Source organism: Castor canadensis, chromosome 1 (genome assembly GCF_047511655.1).
Source record: "Castor canadensis chromosome 1, mCasCan1.hap1v2, whole genome shotgun sequence".
Classification (NCBI taxonomy): Eukaryota; Metazoa; Chordata; class Mammalia; order Rodentia; family Castoridae; genus Castor; species Castor canadensis.
In genome coordinates, this window is record NC_133386.1 from 152,652,670 (window position 1) to 152,669,450 (window position 16,781).

Consider the following 16,781-nt stretch of genomic DNA (forward strand, 5'->3'; position numbering starts at 1 on the left):
CTCGGAGCCAGTGGTTTACTCCAGTAATCTTAGCTACTTGGGAGGCAGAGATCTTGAAGATCAAGGTTCAAGGCCAGCCAAGACAAAAAATTAGTGAGATCTTATCTCAACCAGTAGCTAGCACAGTGGTGCAGACCTGTCTCCCAGCAACAATGGAAAGTGTAAAATAGGGATTGTGATCCATGCCTGTTTGGGCAAAATGTGAGACCCAAGCTCCAAAATAACCCAAGAAAAAAGGCGGGAGGGGTGGCTCAATCAGTACAGCACTGCCTAGGAAGCAGAGCCCTGAGTTCAAACCCCAGTATGGCCAAATAGTAATAACAAATACAAGAAGCACAACCTTTTGATTACAGGGGGGAAAAAAAAAGCAAAGTACCTCCCCAATCTACACAAAAAGGTAATTCCTAGGGGAATCCCCCAAAAAGGGGATGGAGCTGTTACTCAAACAGTAGAGCACCTGCCTAATGAGTTCAAACCCAGTACTGAAAAAAAAAAAAAAAAAAAGCCCATCTATATTACCCTTTCTTAGCCCCTCTCTTCTGACCCCTCCCCAACCACTTCCTCTTAGACACACATTATAACACATAAATCAAAAGATACCCTTAAATATATGTGCTCATTAGTTTTGTTGTTATTGTATTTTTTGTTTGTTTGCTTTCGGAGATTTTTGTTAATTGTTTTAGTGCTAGGGACCAAGCATGCAATCTATCACTGACCTACACCCCAGCTCTTGTTAATTTCTTTTTGGAAACAGGGTCTCATTATTATGTCTAGGCTAACAGGGAACTGACAATGTCTCATGATCCTTCCAAGTGCTGAGATTACAGGGCTTTATCTCATAAAATTCCTGCAAGTCCCCATCCCTGCACTCTCCCTGCCCCTCCCAGCCCCAAAACAAATACTACTGGGAAGCAAATCTAGAGCCTCATACATGCTAGGCAAGCATTGTTTCACTAAGCTACATCACTAGCCCTCATTGATTTTTTTTTTTTCTTCAGTACTGGGTTTGAACTCAGGCCTCACGCTTGCTAAGCAGGCACTCTACCACATGAGCCACCCCACCAGCCCTTTTTTGTGTTGGGTATTTTCAAGATAGGGTCTTGACAACTATTTTGCCTGGGCTGGCTTCGAACAGTGATCCTCCTGATCTCTGCCTCCTGAGTAACTAGGATTACAAGTGTGTTTCTTTTTTTTTTTTCTTTTTCTTTTATTATTCATATGTGCATACAAGGCTTGGGTCATTTCTCCCCCCTGCCCCCACCCCCTCCCTTACCACCCACTCCGCCCCCTCCCTCTCCCCCCCCCTCAATACCCAGCAGAAACTATTTTGCCCTTATTTCTAATTTTGTTGTAGAGAGAGTATAAGCAGTAATAGGAAGGAACAAGGGTTTTTGCTGGCTGAGATAAGGATAGCTATGAAGAAATTAGCAAAGTTTAAATGTACAGGTTGGGGCTAGAAATGTAGCGCAATGGTAGAGGGCTTGCCTGGCATGTAGGAAACCCTGGACTCTGATCTCCAGCACCACATGCATCAATAAATAAATAACTGGAACACTTTTTGTAATGTATAGAAATCCAGAATCCAAACTGAAAACACTCTGAAACTTTTTGAGCATCATGTCAGCATTTACTCAAAAAGTTGTGAATTGTGAAACATTTCAAATTTTTACATTAGAGATGTTTGACCAGTGAAGTTAGGCAAAAAAGTCAACAGCACAGCACAACACAGAACACAGGCTGAATATATGTTCCTCCCAGATTTTCTTTGAATTGTTATTCATACCTACCTACAGCTACATTATGCCAACATTCATTCTATACACCCACAAATATTGTTAAGAATTTTATGCTGGGAAAAGTGAAAGGTATCATCTCTTCAAACAGAAAATTCAAGGCAAAATCAATCATCAGTTCCTGTAACCACCAAGTGAAATCAGATGCAGTGCTTTGGAGAATCTTGAGAAACCATGTATTAGTAATTTTAAAAGCAAATCAAAACACACACCCTTATACATGCACATTTACATAAAACTGTTTTATCCACAAACTCAAATATGAACTTTTTACTATAAAAAGAATTGCATCCAAGTTTTGTTGAGTAACCAGAGGGAAAAATAAAAAATAGTTTCCCACCTAGAAGGAAACCCCCAAAAGAAAATACTTGTGTCTTACCAACAAAGTCCTAATACCTTTAACACCAAATGAACAGCTAAGTTTCCATTTGACTACATAATTAAGTCAGTACATTCTCTGTTCTCAATTAGCTGTACAATACCTTAGAAGAAAAAAAATGTTACAAAATGCAAATTAGAGGTAGAAAGTGTAATAGGAAGGGAAAGAGAGAGAACCTCAATGGCTAAAAAATAACTAGTGGTTAAACTGGTCTCAGTACCTCTACCCAGGTGATTATTATTCATTACAAAGGGTACAAGAAGTAATTTTTCAGTGCTTAACTAAGTGATAAGATTTCAGGCCAGAATGTGGCTCAGTGGTAGAGTGCTTGCCTAGCATGCTTAAGGCCTTGGGTTTGACACCCGGCACAGACAAAAAAAAAAAAAAAAAAAAGATTTCATATCATCAGTAATTGGACAAAACAGTAATATATGCCTCTTTAAATACGATGTACTGGTAAAAGACAAAACACATCATCTCTATGCTTTTTCTGCAAAAAATACACAATTTGACTCTAACAGTAAATACACATCAGACAACCCCAAAATGCAGATTATTTTGCAAAGAACTTTAAGATTAAAAATGTATGACAAATAGAAGCAACATGCATCCTGGACTGAATCCTGAACCAAAAAACTTTTCTTTTGCTATAAAGGACATCAAAACACTGGTAAGTTAAATAACACTATTGCAATTTCCTCATCTTTAAAACTACTCTAAGCTTATATGAAAGACTCCTTTAGATAATAAACACTGAAGGGACATGACTTCTGCAACTTACTCCCCAAAAGTGCAGAAAGGACTGGGCTTGGAGCTGTGTGGTGGGGCAAGTGCTTTGCATACAAAGTTCTGGGAAGGGAGAGGAGGAGAGGAAAGGGAAGAAAGGGAAGGAGTTGGGGTGGGGGAAGGAAGTACAAGACTCTATGGGAGCACTTAGAAGGGGCAACTAACCTGATTTGGATATTCCCTCAGTAAAGGCTTGCTGCAGGATAAATCCTTAGCCACCGCTAGAAAGATGGCTAAGAATTAATGGACAAAAGGATCTTGGTAAAGGATACAGCTTTACAAAAGTGATGGATGCACTTCCCAAAGATTGTGACTAAGATGGATCTGTTTCTCAAAACAAGAGTATAAATACAAAATGGAAAAATGAAAACTACTGAAACTATTCCAGGAAGGGGTAAAGAGAGGATAAAGGAGAATGAGGACAGAGGGGGTGAATTCAACTATGATATATTTGATATATTGTAAGAACTTTTGTAAATGCCACAATGTACCCCAGAACAATAAAAATTTATAAAAATTAAAAAAAAATAGGCGCCACTGGCTCATGCCTGTAATCCTACCTACTTAGGCGAGGCAGAGATCAGGAGGCCTGCAGTTCAAAGCCAGCCCAGGCAAATAGTTCGCAAAACCCTATCTCAGAAAAACCCTTCACAAAATTAGGGCTGATGGAGTGGCTCAAAGTGAAAGCCCTGAGTTCAAGCCCCAGTACCGCAAAAATAAATAAATGAGTGTAAACACACCAGAACACAAATAAATAAATTCACTGTGTGAGAACAGAATTTCACATAGCTATGAGGCAGGTATGATAAGAGGACTCCTGGGGAACAAAGCAGGGCTGGGGTTGTCAGTAGGGGAACAGCAGTAGCCAGAGAAGAATCTGTAGAAGCAATGGGAAATGGATTACAAAGGGGTAGGAGGAGGATGCAGAAAGTAAGGTAAAGGAATGCTGAAAGCAAAACTTCACTTCCTATTCAATCTCTGCTTTTCTAACCTCAACTAAATAGAAAATGCTTCAAGAACTTACCATTTTTAAAAAGAAAAATGTACATAATGACTTCATTATTAAGATAACTTATTAAATAAAAAGTAATTTGGGCAAGGGAGTATTAGCCTAGCCAAATCTCCGTATTGGCTATTTACTTACTCATTTTGGGTTTTTTGGAGAAAGGGTCTCACTATACAGCCTAGACTGGCCTCAAATTCATGATCATCCTACCTTAGCCTCCTGTATGCTGGGATTATAGCTGTGTACCATCTACCCAGCTACTGTGTGATCTTGAGTAACTTATTTAACCTCTGAGTCTCAGTTTCCATATCTATAAAATGGAAATAAAATGTAGAGATCAAATAAGGTAATGCTGCTTGTACAGCTTTTAGTGTGGTATCTGACAAACAAGAAGCTCAGAATATTAGTCATTATTAATTCAAAGTATTTTTCATAGGCACCTGTTCCTAATTAAAAAACAAAACCAGGGGCTACCTATACAGGTTCCATATAGGTTATATAAGAAAGTCTTAATGGCTTTTCATCTTACAATCCTATTGAAACCTATTAATAAAAATTCTAGGTTGAAATAAGAAATCATAAGGTACCAGTTTCATTATTCATATACCAGCTACTTGTTTGCGTTATCATAAAAATTTGGTGCTTTTTTTCAACATTCATCACTTAACTTAATTAAATATTCCACAACTGCAACAACTCACAACAAAAAAATTATAAATGCCACAAGGCTTAAATCTGTTACACAAGCCACTTTGGCATGGTTCTAAGTAAGTAGCTACTGATAGATGTAAAAGTGGATTAATTAAAGCAATAATTGCTAGGATCCATTTTGAGTAATAAAATATAGAATATTACAAGAGGTTAAAAAAAGAATGTGAGGTATTTTTGTGACAGGCAAGTAGGACAGCTGGAACAAAGCTGTTGGAGCAACAGCTGTGTACCATGTACTGTTCATATAAAACCACAAACTAAAGTAACCCATGTCAGACAACTTCATTTGACTAATCAGCTCAGCCAGTGGCTTCTTCCTGAAACTATCTGCTATGAAGAAACCTAAACTAAATACATAATTTGTAATGATTTTAGGAAGAAAAAAAATAGTCTCTATATCTCTGAATATAAAATCACAATCTAATAACAGGAGACAAAGTTTCCACACTACTTTCAAACTTACTAAAATAACGATCATAAGCTAGGTGCTATGGTATATGCTTACAGTTCCAGTTACTTGGGAGGCTGAAGCAGGAGGATTGCTTGAGCCCAGGGGTTCAAGAGCAGCCTGGGCAACATAACAAGACACACACAAACCCATTTCAATAAATAAATGTTTGCATTAATCGGATCTCATAATAGTAAGGAAATAACCCCAAGACCAACATGTGACGAAGTGTGAACTACTCACACGCAACCTCACTATTCCTACTCCACTCTTAACACTCATGAAAAGCGCTTCATTACAAAACACTGCAGTGGATATAAGAAATGTTTATCAGTAAGTCACTGGCTAGTTAAAAAACCATTTAAACCAAGTTGGTGGCATGAAAATTCCATGATAGTATCTAAAAATAATTACTGTAGTACTCAAGTAAGCAATTATGATCATTCATGTAAACACATGTAACTCATTATTAAATTATTTACATTTTTACCTCCACTTTTTATTTCCAAAACCCATAAGCCCCTCTAACTTTCATTTCAGTTTAAAACCTATGCCTTCATGCACTTGCACAGTGCATATATGTACATGCATGAGGCAAATTTCCTACCTTAGTTGGCTGACACATCTTAATTGCAGAGGAAAAAGGGATGAAATTATAAATTGAACAGCCACACAATTTCTGAAGCTTTAAATGTTATCTATCATAAATCTTCCTTTGCAGTTTGACTTGACTTTTCTTGCTTACTGTTCTTCTCCTTTCAGCTAGCAACTCGTGTACTGCTGTAATCTCAACCACATGTAATCATTTAACCAAACACAAGGCATTAGGAGAAAAACCCACCAGGAAATAGACAAAAGTAGTTAACTCTTTCAGATCTTACTTACAAGAGTGTTTTACATTTTCTGTGTCAGAATTTCCAGAGAGAAATTAAATTCTATCTTATCCAAATACTATTTTGAATAAAACTGAATGCTTCCAGATCAACTGCTAGAACATCTTGCTACTCAAGATTCAAGTATGTATATTCAGGTCTGAGGTGTGGCTCAAGTGGTAGAGCACCGTCTAGTAAGGACAAAGCCCTGAGTTCAAAACCCCAATACCCCCAAAAAAATGTATATACCATATATGATTATATTACATTCTATTTCATTGCAGAGAAATGCTGAAATCCAAAATGAAAGCTGATCCTTTTTCCTCTTCAGTAACTGGCTGCTATAGAGCCAAATAGGTACAACTTGTTTTTCCCATCATTTTTGCCAATTTTTCCTATGTCCAAATACTAGTAATTAATAAATATTAACAAACATATTTGCTATGTGCTTAGTTCTATGCACAAAGGTATTCCTGATCTAACAGAGCAAGACTTCTTCTAAAAAAGAAAGAAGTAATGAAGGTAAGTGAGAAAAAAATGGAGACAAAAATCATTCCAGACCTGAGAGTGTTTCATCATTTCCCTGAGGAAGCTAGTGAACAGACAAAAACTTCCAGTCATGGCCTGATAAATGTTTCCATTTCCAATGACAAAGGAATGCTGCAAGCATACAAGTAGATGTTATTTCCACAAAAGACAAATTTCAGGCTACCCAGATAAATAAAACAGTATTTCCACTGTTTTTATACAAAAAAGCTAGAAAGCAGTAGTTTATACTCGGCTAAATCATCATTTGTCACGTTAAAGGAAATATAATCTTAAATATCTTTTAATTACAAGTTCTTGAAAGTGTTATTTAAATCACAATTCAAAACAAAAAAATTAAAGCTAGCTGTACAAGGGTAAGGGTGTAGCTTAGTGGTAAAGCACTTACCTCGCTAGTATTCACAAGGCCCTGGGATCTATATCCAGCCTCAACAAATAAAAATAAAAATTGCCCCACGCTAGGGGCTCACTCCCATAATCGTAATTACTCAGAAGGCAGAGATCAAAAGGATCGTGGTTCAAAGCTAGCCCAGGCAAATTGTTTGTGAGACCCTATCTCAAAAAACCATCACAAAAAAGGGTTGGTGGCGTGGCTCAAGCTATAGGCTCTGAGTTCAAGCACCAGCACTGCAAAATAAAAATAAACTAGCTGATCGATATGGTGATCAAAGTTAATATTATATATATGTATATACATTTTTTTTTTTTTTTTTGGTGAGACCAGGACTTGAAATCAGGGTTTCTCACTTGCAAAGCAGGCACTCTACTGCTTGAGCCACACCTCCAATCCACTTTGCTCTGGTTATTTTGAAGATGAGTTTCTCAAACTCATCACCTGAGCTGGCCTCAAATCACAATCCTCCCAGTCTCAGTCTCCCATTACAGGTGTGAGCCACTGGCACTCAGCTAATACACTATATTCTTTAAAAAAGCTGAGTAGGCCAAGCACTGTGGTTTACTGTCTACAATCCCAGCTACTTGAGAGGCAGAAAATCGGGAAGATCACAGATTGAGGCCAACCCAAGTAAAAAGTTAGTAAGACACCCATTTCAATCAATAGGCCTGGTTTGATTATTCACACCTGTAATTCCAACTAGCAGGAGATCTTAGGTAGGAAGACGGCAGTCTACAGCACTCTGGGGTGGCCAGCCCTGGGCAAAAACCCTGAGACCCTACCTGAAAAATAACTACAACAAAAAAGGGCTGGGGGGAGAGAGGGTCATTGCTCAACACCTGCCTAAGCAATCAAAATACACTGAGTTCAAAGTGTACTGTGTGTGTGATGGGGGAGTGCTGAGCAAATGTTAAATGTTATCACCACAAAAATGACAAGTAAGTGCAGTAATGCATCCATTAGTTACTCCACAGTGTGTCTCTTCAAAACAATACATATAATTTTATCTGTTAACTGAAAAATAAAAAATGAAATCCACCTGTTGATGAACAGATTGCTTATAAACACTAAAACAAAAACTCTTAATGACAAGGGGATTAATACCATTAAGTATTATTAACTACTGCAATTGTAATAACAAAATAGAATGCAAAAGACAAAAAGTATTTTTTTAGACTGCAATCTTACACATTTGGCTGTTTTCTAAATTTATGAAAGTGGTGAGTAGAAATAGAAAAGAAAAAAAAACCTGCTAAATTCCTCCATTTTCCATAAGTGGGAACAAAACATTATTATTTCTATTTCTAATTAAGAATATGAGTAATTTTAAACTAAATTGCAGGAGAAAAAAGAACACACACACAAAAAAAGAAAAACAAAACATATCTATAGAGCAAAAGACATTTGGTACAAAGGGAGGAACTCGTAACGCTACACAGTAGCGTTCATGGTCCAAATCTACATTGGCCTAACCTAAGCAGACCAATTTTCACCTCTTAAGACACCTGACTGCAAAATTAAAGGAGATTTTCTCTTTAAACGCGAAAAAATTAGTCTCCTTTATGCCTCAACTTAGTTTGTTTAGGTTTAATTTCATTCAATGCCCAATTAAGGACTGATTCTGCCACCAAAAATAAAAAAGAGAGAGATGCTAACTTTGATAGGATCAGACAGGTTTCTCCCTGCAGAGTTATTATTTTCTCCTTGACAAGTAATATTTTATACACCTATACCTTCAGATTATGTTACCATCTAGCTCCTCTCAAGCTATTACCTACTATTTTACTTTTATTTTTGTTCTTACTTTTGTTTCCATTATGAAGCCCAGGCTGGCCTCCAACTCAGGATCCTCCTGCCTCAGTCTTCCAAGCGCTGGGATTATAGGCATGTACCACCACATCCGGCTTCTTATCTACTAGTTGACATCCATTTGTGATTTTTACTTGAATCAATTGTTGACTGTCAAAAAGTTTCCTGTAATTTCATTCATTAGTCTGAATTCAACACTAAAAACTTCTCAGTAACTTATTTATCACCATGGAGTATAGATTCCTACTTTATTTATGGACAATTATAAATTGTTTTATCTCCATGATTAAACTTCCCCAGAACTAGCCAATGGCAGTTCTTCCAGTTTGGCTCTGTCACTCTGATATGACCCTTACATTGTGTTGTGTTGCATTGTTTTGTTTTGTTTGGGGGTGAGGGGGAGTTGGTCATTTTGGTTTTTTTGGTTTGTTTTTCTTTCCCCCTAGTACTTCCTTGTTTTCTGACACTACAAGGTACTCAAAGCTAATCTTGTATTTTTTCCTGCCCCAGCCCTGGAATCAGGTTCCTTCTAGTAGAGAATGGTATTTATAAAACCAAACCCTGATACTAGGGATTTCATTGCTAATAGGGTGTCACTTTCTGGACACTCTCAATGGAAATGAAAGAGGACAAATGGGTGTGCGCAAATGTATCCATATGCATCTACTGCATTTCTGATTCCATATACTCTTTTAAAATCACGAATTTAGGCAGATTAGCTCCTTCTAACCTTCGCCTTTTCCACATTTGTAGCTCCCTTCTCTAACAGTGAGACACTGGCTTTCGTTTTCTGTTAATCTTAGTATATAAATATGCTACAAAATTGTAAACCTATGTAAAAAAAAAAAAAAAAAGCAAAAAAAACTATACACTAGAGTTCAGTGTTTGCTCCAAATTATTTCTGTCTTTATCCTGAGGGTGTAGCCCAAAAACTGGGTTCAAGAGTTACCTAGACTATTTTTCCTTCATTCTTTCAATGTGGTAATTATGTTATTTGTTTGAAATAAGTTTCAGTCACTTGTTTGTATTCTACCTTAACATGTTGTTGGGAGTTTTTTCCCTCCATCACTTGATTTTCATGCTGTGTTTGCTACTATACTATGTGAAACAATAACATGGTTCCCAAAGTCAGAAAACAGTAACTTCAAAAGAGTTATCATCCCCATTCCCTCTATTTCATCCACCTCATTCTTACTCACCCTCTCTAGGTAACCAACCACATCCATCTCCCATGTTGGTTTTTCTCCCACAAGCCAATACAAACGTATTTTCTAGTCACAACCTTCTTTCATTACATTATACAGGAGGCACTTTTTTGCATGTTACTCTTTTTGCCAAATGTATTCCACAGTTCACTGCGATCTTTCTCATTCTTTTTTATAGCTACATAATGCTCCATTGAGTAAACACACCATATGTTATACAACCATTCATGCCACAATCTTATATGTGTGTATTCTCTACTGTTGGAAATAAATCTTCAGGGCAAATTCCTAGAACTAGTATTGTAGAGTCAAAAGGTAATTATGTAGTCAGGCATCCTATCTTATGTCTCCTAATACAATGCCCTGAGAAGAAAACATCATTTCTATGTTATTCCTATCCCACCAAAAATGCATCACCTGAATTTAATCATGAGGAAATATCAGTCAAATCCAAATTGAGGGAACTCTAGAAACAAAGTAATCTGTACTCTTTAAACAGAGAGACTAGGCCAGGCATAGTGGTACATGCTGTAATCCCAGCTACTAGGAAGACAGCAATCCAGATGATCATGGTTCAAGGCCAGCCTAGGCAAAAAGTTATCAAGATCTCATCTCAACAAATGAGCAGGGCACAGCCAGAGGCCAGCCCCAAGGAAAACCACAAAACTGCATCACAAGAATAACTAAAGCAAAAAAGGGCTGGGGTCATGGTTCAAATAGTAGTATGTTTGCCTGACAAGCACAAGGCCTTGAGTTCAAATCCCAATACAACAGGGAGAGAGGGAAGGAGAGAGGGAGGGAGAGAGGGAAGGAGGGAGAGAGGGAGGGAGGGAGGAAGGAAGGAAGGAAGGAAGGAAGGAAGGAAGGAAGGAAGGAAGGAAGGAAGGAAGGAAGGAAGGAAGGAAGGAAGGACTTCAATGTTAATAGAGCTCTTTTCCCTAGGAAAACATATCATTATACAAAGTGACATATTAAGTTGGCAATATTAAACTGTCAATATAGTCCATCAGTAAACTGACCATAATTTTAAACTATGATTTAATGCTATAATAATCACATGGCTTTTATAAGACACTAAAAATAAAGTAGAACTTATAAGTCATCAAGGCACTTAATTATGTGCACAACTTCAGATAACTTACATTTCTTTGCTTCGAGACACATTTTCTTTCCAAAACAGAAATAAATCAAAGCCTACCAAGGACATTACTTTAAACTAAGTTTCAATCTCAAACACAAACTCAGCAGCTTTACCAAAGTCATTAAACATCTTAAAGATTCAATAACCAAGGCTGGTGGAGTGGCTCAAATGGTGGGAGTGTCTGCCTAGCAAGTGTGAGACCCTGAGTCCAAACCCTAGTACCACCCCAGCACAAAAAAACTTACACAATTTATTTTATTGATATGTTTCTTCTTGGATATGTTAAAAAAAAGTAATAAATAATAAAAAGCCTAAATAGCTCTCTGAATAAACATAAAATTATGTTGGGGAGGGGAGGGATTCAACAACTATGAACTCCACTGTATACAGGCTGAGTGAAAATCTTTTATTCATTATCGCTTTTCATTAAGGTAGTCATAGTGGTATTAATACTTTAACTTTCCCCACCAAAAAGAAAAAAAGGAGGGGGAATAAATTTTCATGCATCACAAAATCTGCCTCAATTTTGAGATCAACTTTAAATTTAAAAGAAACCTTTTTTAAAAGAAATCAAAAAATAGCTGCACATGGTGGTACACACCTGTAATCCCAGCACTCACGAGGCTCAAGCAGGACCATGAATTCTAGGCCAACCTGGGCTACCATAGCTAGACCCTGTCTCAAAAAAAAAAAAAAAAAAAAATCAAAATGTCTTTAGGTTTTCCCACTCCTTCCCTAATCTGAAGCTATCAATCTATTTTCCTAACTGAATTAAACAGACTACTTCCATTACCAGAGGAAAGCAACTCAACTACCCTGACTAAATCCCTACAACTCCTCACCAGTGTCTAAACTTCTCTCGATCACTCATACTCTCTCTCTCTCTCTCTCTCTCTCACACACACACACACACACACACACACACACACACACACTGCAAGAAAGAACATGTAAGTTTCAAATCAAGATGCTCTAAGTCAGAATCTCCTGCTGCTTCTCTGACAACAGCAGTCATACTCTGTAAGGAAATGTTCTTCCCTGAATGCCTAGGATTTTAGCATGGAATGATCTGGAAGACCATTTCAACTAGTCCCAAAAGTCTCTAATCCAAGTTGCACCACTGGAGAAGTGTCTTATTTTTCAATGCTAATAATTCATTTGTAAATTATTCTTAAAAATGTAAAATAAATTTGCACAAAAATATGTCTAGTAGTTCAAATTCATAGGTAAACATTAAAAGTTTAAGTGACTTCTAACTGCAGAAAGAGTCTTTAAGATATAGCCATGGAACAACAATTGAGGAATTTAAACTCACAACCTTGACAAGTGGATCAAGTAACCATTAGCACAAATACTCTTGACATCTCTCTAGGATCTCTGCCCCAGGAAAAGACAATGAGCTAGCACTCAGCAAAACACAGACGATAGGTAAAAAGGAATGTTTGAGGCAGGTCCAGATGAACAAGTTTTAAGACTAAAACTCAAGATGTGAGAAATCAACTAATCCCCACACAGCTCAAAATCTGCCAAATGGCTGAGCAAAGTTAGGAAGCTAAGGAATACAGACACTGAGATTCTGTTTCTTTAAATCTGTAAAACATGTACAGCCTCTCCTCAAGAGTGGTTAGAAAAAACATTAACCCCAAAATCCAATTATTACTATTCTTTTCACTGTTGTTTTTGTTTTTGTTTTATTTTGGTGCCCGGGGACTCAACCCAGGGCCTGGCACATACTCTACCACTAAGCTATGACTCTAGTCCCATTATTTCTTAAAATCAACTCCAACAGATAAAAAGTAGTTTTCCTAACTCAAAATGAAATTCATGTTGATCACCTAATTACCACATGGAAGTGAAGAGGAAAAAGTATGAGGTAGAAACAGTGAAGACTTAAAATAATAGGCTAGATTATGCCTTGACTGAAAAATTACAAATTTTATTTTGGAAGAAATCAAGATACAGAACAGCAGCAAATAAAACCAGGCAACAATTATTATTGACTTACTCTGTAGATGGCACTGTGTTGAATGATTTCCAGGCATTATTTTATTTACTCTAAGAATCCTAGAGGTGTGGTTATTTCCCCTTTACAAATGGGAAAACTGAGACTTAAAAACTTGACCAAAAACACATGGCTAGTTAAGAGTCAAAAATAATCCTAGAATTTCAAAAGTGCACAGATTTGTTCAACCAAACCCAGTGTTTTATGAAGAAGCTGAAGCCCTAAAGAGATTACAGGAGATTAAGAAGCTACCAGAGTCACCTGTGTGGAGCAACCAAGACCCCAGACAGATATCTTTTGGCCTCTCCCTTCCATTCTGTACAACATCAAAATCATGTCCTAACTAGAGTTTCCTCATCATTTAGGTGTTCTATTTACCAACAGAACTTAAAACGTTTTTCAAAGAACTATTAGCTACAGAAAATGGAGGTCATACATACACTCTTAATACTTTACATTTTTATCACATGTATTTTATGGTTTGTTGCAGTCATAGCGAAAGTGCAAAAGGCACCTTAATTTATTACTTTAATTTCGTAGTTTTCCAGCTCTTGGTATGCATAGAAGGTAACAACTAAATCTAGGGTCAAAGAAAGATAGGATTAAATGCAAAAGTTGTTTTTAAATCCTCCATCCCCAAATTTATTATACTTTTCCTGCTCAAGGTAACAGTAGAAATATACTAATAGCTATAAAAAAAAATTACAGCATTTCAGTCATCTTAAAAAAAAAAAACTCATTTGTGTCATCCTAATCTACAAAAATAACCAACTTTCTTGTTTAAAATGATTACTCTGTTGTCTCCTCTCCCTCCAGTTTCTACTTCTAGGCAATCACAACAGATTGAACTTTAACTCCCCAGGGCTTTGTCGATGATAAGTCACTTTAGTTTCATAATCTAAGATTAATATAATAATTTATGTAGCCTTACTGTGCATTACAGGCTGTTCTTGATATATGTTAACTCATTCAGTTTTCACAACTGTTTGTGGTACATTGTATTTCCCCAATTTACAGATGAGAAAAGCTGAGGTACACAGAGGTTAAGTAACTAAGACTGTAAGTGGAGCAAGTGGCAGAGCTAGGTGTCTGTCATGTAGTCTGTTTGCTTCCTCTCCACAGTCTCAACTTCAGAGTCCCTGTTCCTCCATTTCACTGGCCAAAGTAACCTATCCCACTTTACCAGGTGTCTGCCTCTTCTTGCCAACCTAGCAGGTTACCCACCCACCCCATACTCACAAGACATTTCCATTCTCTCCACCAAACCTACACAGTGTTCGGTGTTTGTTTTTGAGGTGTTGGGGGTCAAACCCAGGGCCTCATTCATGCGAGGAAAAAAAAGCTAAAGAATTACATACTCTGTCCTCATGATTTTATCAATCTTTCCCACATGGACTTTTCTGAATCTGAATTCCTTTCGCATTTAAACATGTTACAGACGGTACACACACACACACACACACACACACACACACACACTTGTAAAAATGGCTACCATTAACAAAGCACATACTAGATACAATGCTAAGATCTTTCTCATAATTTAAAAGTTGTAAAGAATGTTTAATGAGACCCATTTTACTGATAAGAAAACTGAGGCTCAGAGAGGATGAATATTTATGGCAGCATTCTCACAGCCAATAAATAACAGGCCAAAGTTTGTATGATTCAAAGCTCAAACAGACAAAGCTTTCTCACGCATAGCTTATTTGACATCATTTAGAGCACCTAGAAACTATACTATTCATAAAGGAAGCATTTCTTTCTAGATTCTAGAAAATCATTAGAAACAGCAATTCCCCTTATCTTAATGGTTTCTAACACTACTCCCCCAAAACAAGTTTCAATACCGTAAATAATGAACTTATGGATGCAATTACATTCAGATAGTCCTCCTCCCCTCAAAAGAAACAAATGCTTGTGGTTTAAATTATTCTCTTACTTCTTGACTCCCTCCAACGCTAACCACCAGACTGGTCACCAAAGAAAGGGTTAGCTATAAATTGTTTTGTTTCGCCATCAGGTACTTAAAAGTCTCTCTTGACCCTTGGAAAAGATGACAGCAGCCCTGATTGTGTTCTGCTAAACTTAAATCAATCTCACCTCTAACTCACTGCGATTTTTTTTAACCCACTAATGAGCATGCCATAAATGCTCATTACAGAAACAGTCTCTTCTTGGATACAAAGGTTTCAGCAGCGTATCTCATGGACTATTATACCAGCAATTACTATTCATTTGTTCACTGTGGAAGGTGACAATCACATTTATGTTACCTTACTCTATTTTAATGTCACTATCAACATGAAATGAAATAGCTATCCAAGCATTCCAATTAATGACAAATGGGTGAAACAGAAAAAAAAAAAAAAAAACTCGTCATCAGTACTCTTGACACAAAAATCTTTGTTACCTGACACAGCTATACCTTCCTTCTCTCCCAGCATATGCCACATATTTTTGGTTGACAAAAAGACAGTAAGATATTTGGGTTTTCTTTCTTAAAAATCTCAAAAAAAAAAAAAATCACTCAAAGCTCTTAACCAAAGCAAAACCTAAGAATGAAGAATTCCCACCTCCCTTTTCTCTTAAACACAAGCCGACTTTGCCCTCTGGCGACCGGGGGGTGGGGGTGGGGGAGAGGCGGTTAGCACAGAGACCGCGCGAGTCGGTCATCTCCTAGCTGGCTCATCGCAAACTTCACCTTGGCAGGCGACAAGCAGGAAGGACCTGGCATTCCTAGGAAACGGTCTCGCCCCTACCAAAGCCCGTTTTTAACTTCCTCGAAGCCACCATTTCCCTGGGGCATTCTCCAACACTCCCACCCAGACACATTACCTAAGAGACTACTTGTAAGGAAAGGGCACACACACAAAGAAGAACACGCAGCTGGGAGCGGGCAGCTCGGCCCCAGCCCTGCCATCGCCCCGACGGAGCCCGAGCGACCGCGGGCGGCTGAAGTGCTGCGCCCGATGCCGGGCCCTCGGGGCAGGAAGCTCGGCTCGGTGGCGCGGCCGCACCCGCGAGGGCTCCCGCCTCGGTGGGCGGGCGGGTCGGCCGGCCGGAGCGATAAGGTGGAACTGCGCTTCCCACCCCGCCAGCTCCGCCCTCCCGGCCGCATTCCTGAGAAGCAGCCCGACGCCCGGGTCGCCGCGAGGGCCGGACGCCCGGCGGGCAAGAGCGCAAAGCCGGGCCCGGGCCCGCAGCCCGCGCGGCGCCTCCGGGGCGGGGTCGCGGCGGCCGCCCCGCCACAGGTAGTGAGAAGCCCCCGCCCGCCGCCGCCCCGGCGCCCCACAGGCCCCGCTCCAGGCACCTGGATGAACTGGATGGTGAGCGCCGACTTGCCCACGCCGCCTCCGCCGACTACCACGAGTCGGTACTTCTCCTGGCCGGAGCCGTCCCGCCAGCCGGCCGCGGCCATGGGGACGCCACCGAGCCCAGCCTGGCCGTGCCGAGCCGCCGCCGCCGCCGCCCGCCCGCCCTAGGCCCGGCTCCGGGGACGTGTGCGGCCGGCGGGCTGCGGGCGAGCGGCTGGGCGGGTGGTCCCGAGCGCCGGGGGCTGCTGGGAGGGTCGGTCCGCGCCGCAGCGGGGTGCCCCGGAGGTGGCTGGGTGCCGCCCGAGACGCGGAGGACCCCGGAAAGCGCAGGGGCCACGGGTAGCAGCGGCCGGGGGGCGCGCTCCTCTACGC

General features: G+C 39.4%; 1 protein-coding gene across 2 annotated transcripts in view; it reads right to left on the minus strand.

Annotated features, from left to right (window-relative positions):
- Rras2 (RAS related 2) overlaps nt 1–16,564 on the minus strand; it is a 69,771-nt gene extending 53,207 nt beyond the window's left edge. Inside the window, exon 1 of one of the 2 annotated variants that reach the window (XM_020177982.2) lies at nt 16,406–16,564. In XM_020177982.2, coding sequence (XP_020033571.1) covers nt 16,406–16,513 — 108 coding nt within the window. In that variant the 5' untranslated portion in view covers nt 16,514–16,564. Of the gene's footprint in view, nt 1–15,930; nt 16,063–16,405 lie in introns of those variants that run through there. The other variant, XM_074041900.1, reaches the window with a different exon arrangement.
- Between the last annotated feature and the right edge of the window lie 217 nt (nt 16,565–16,781).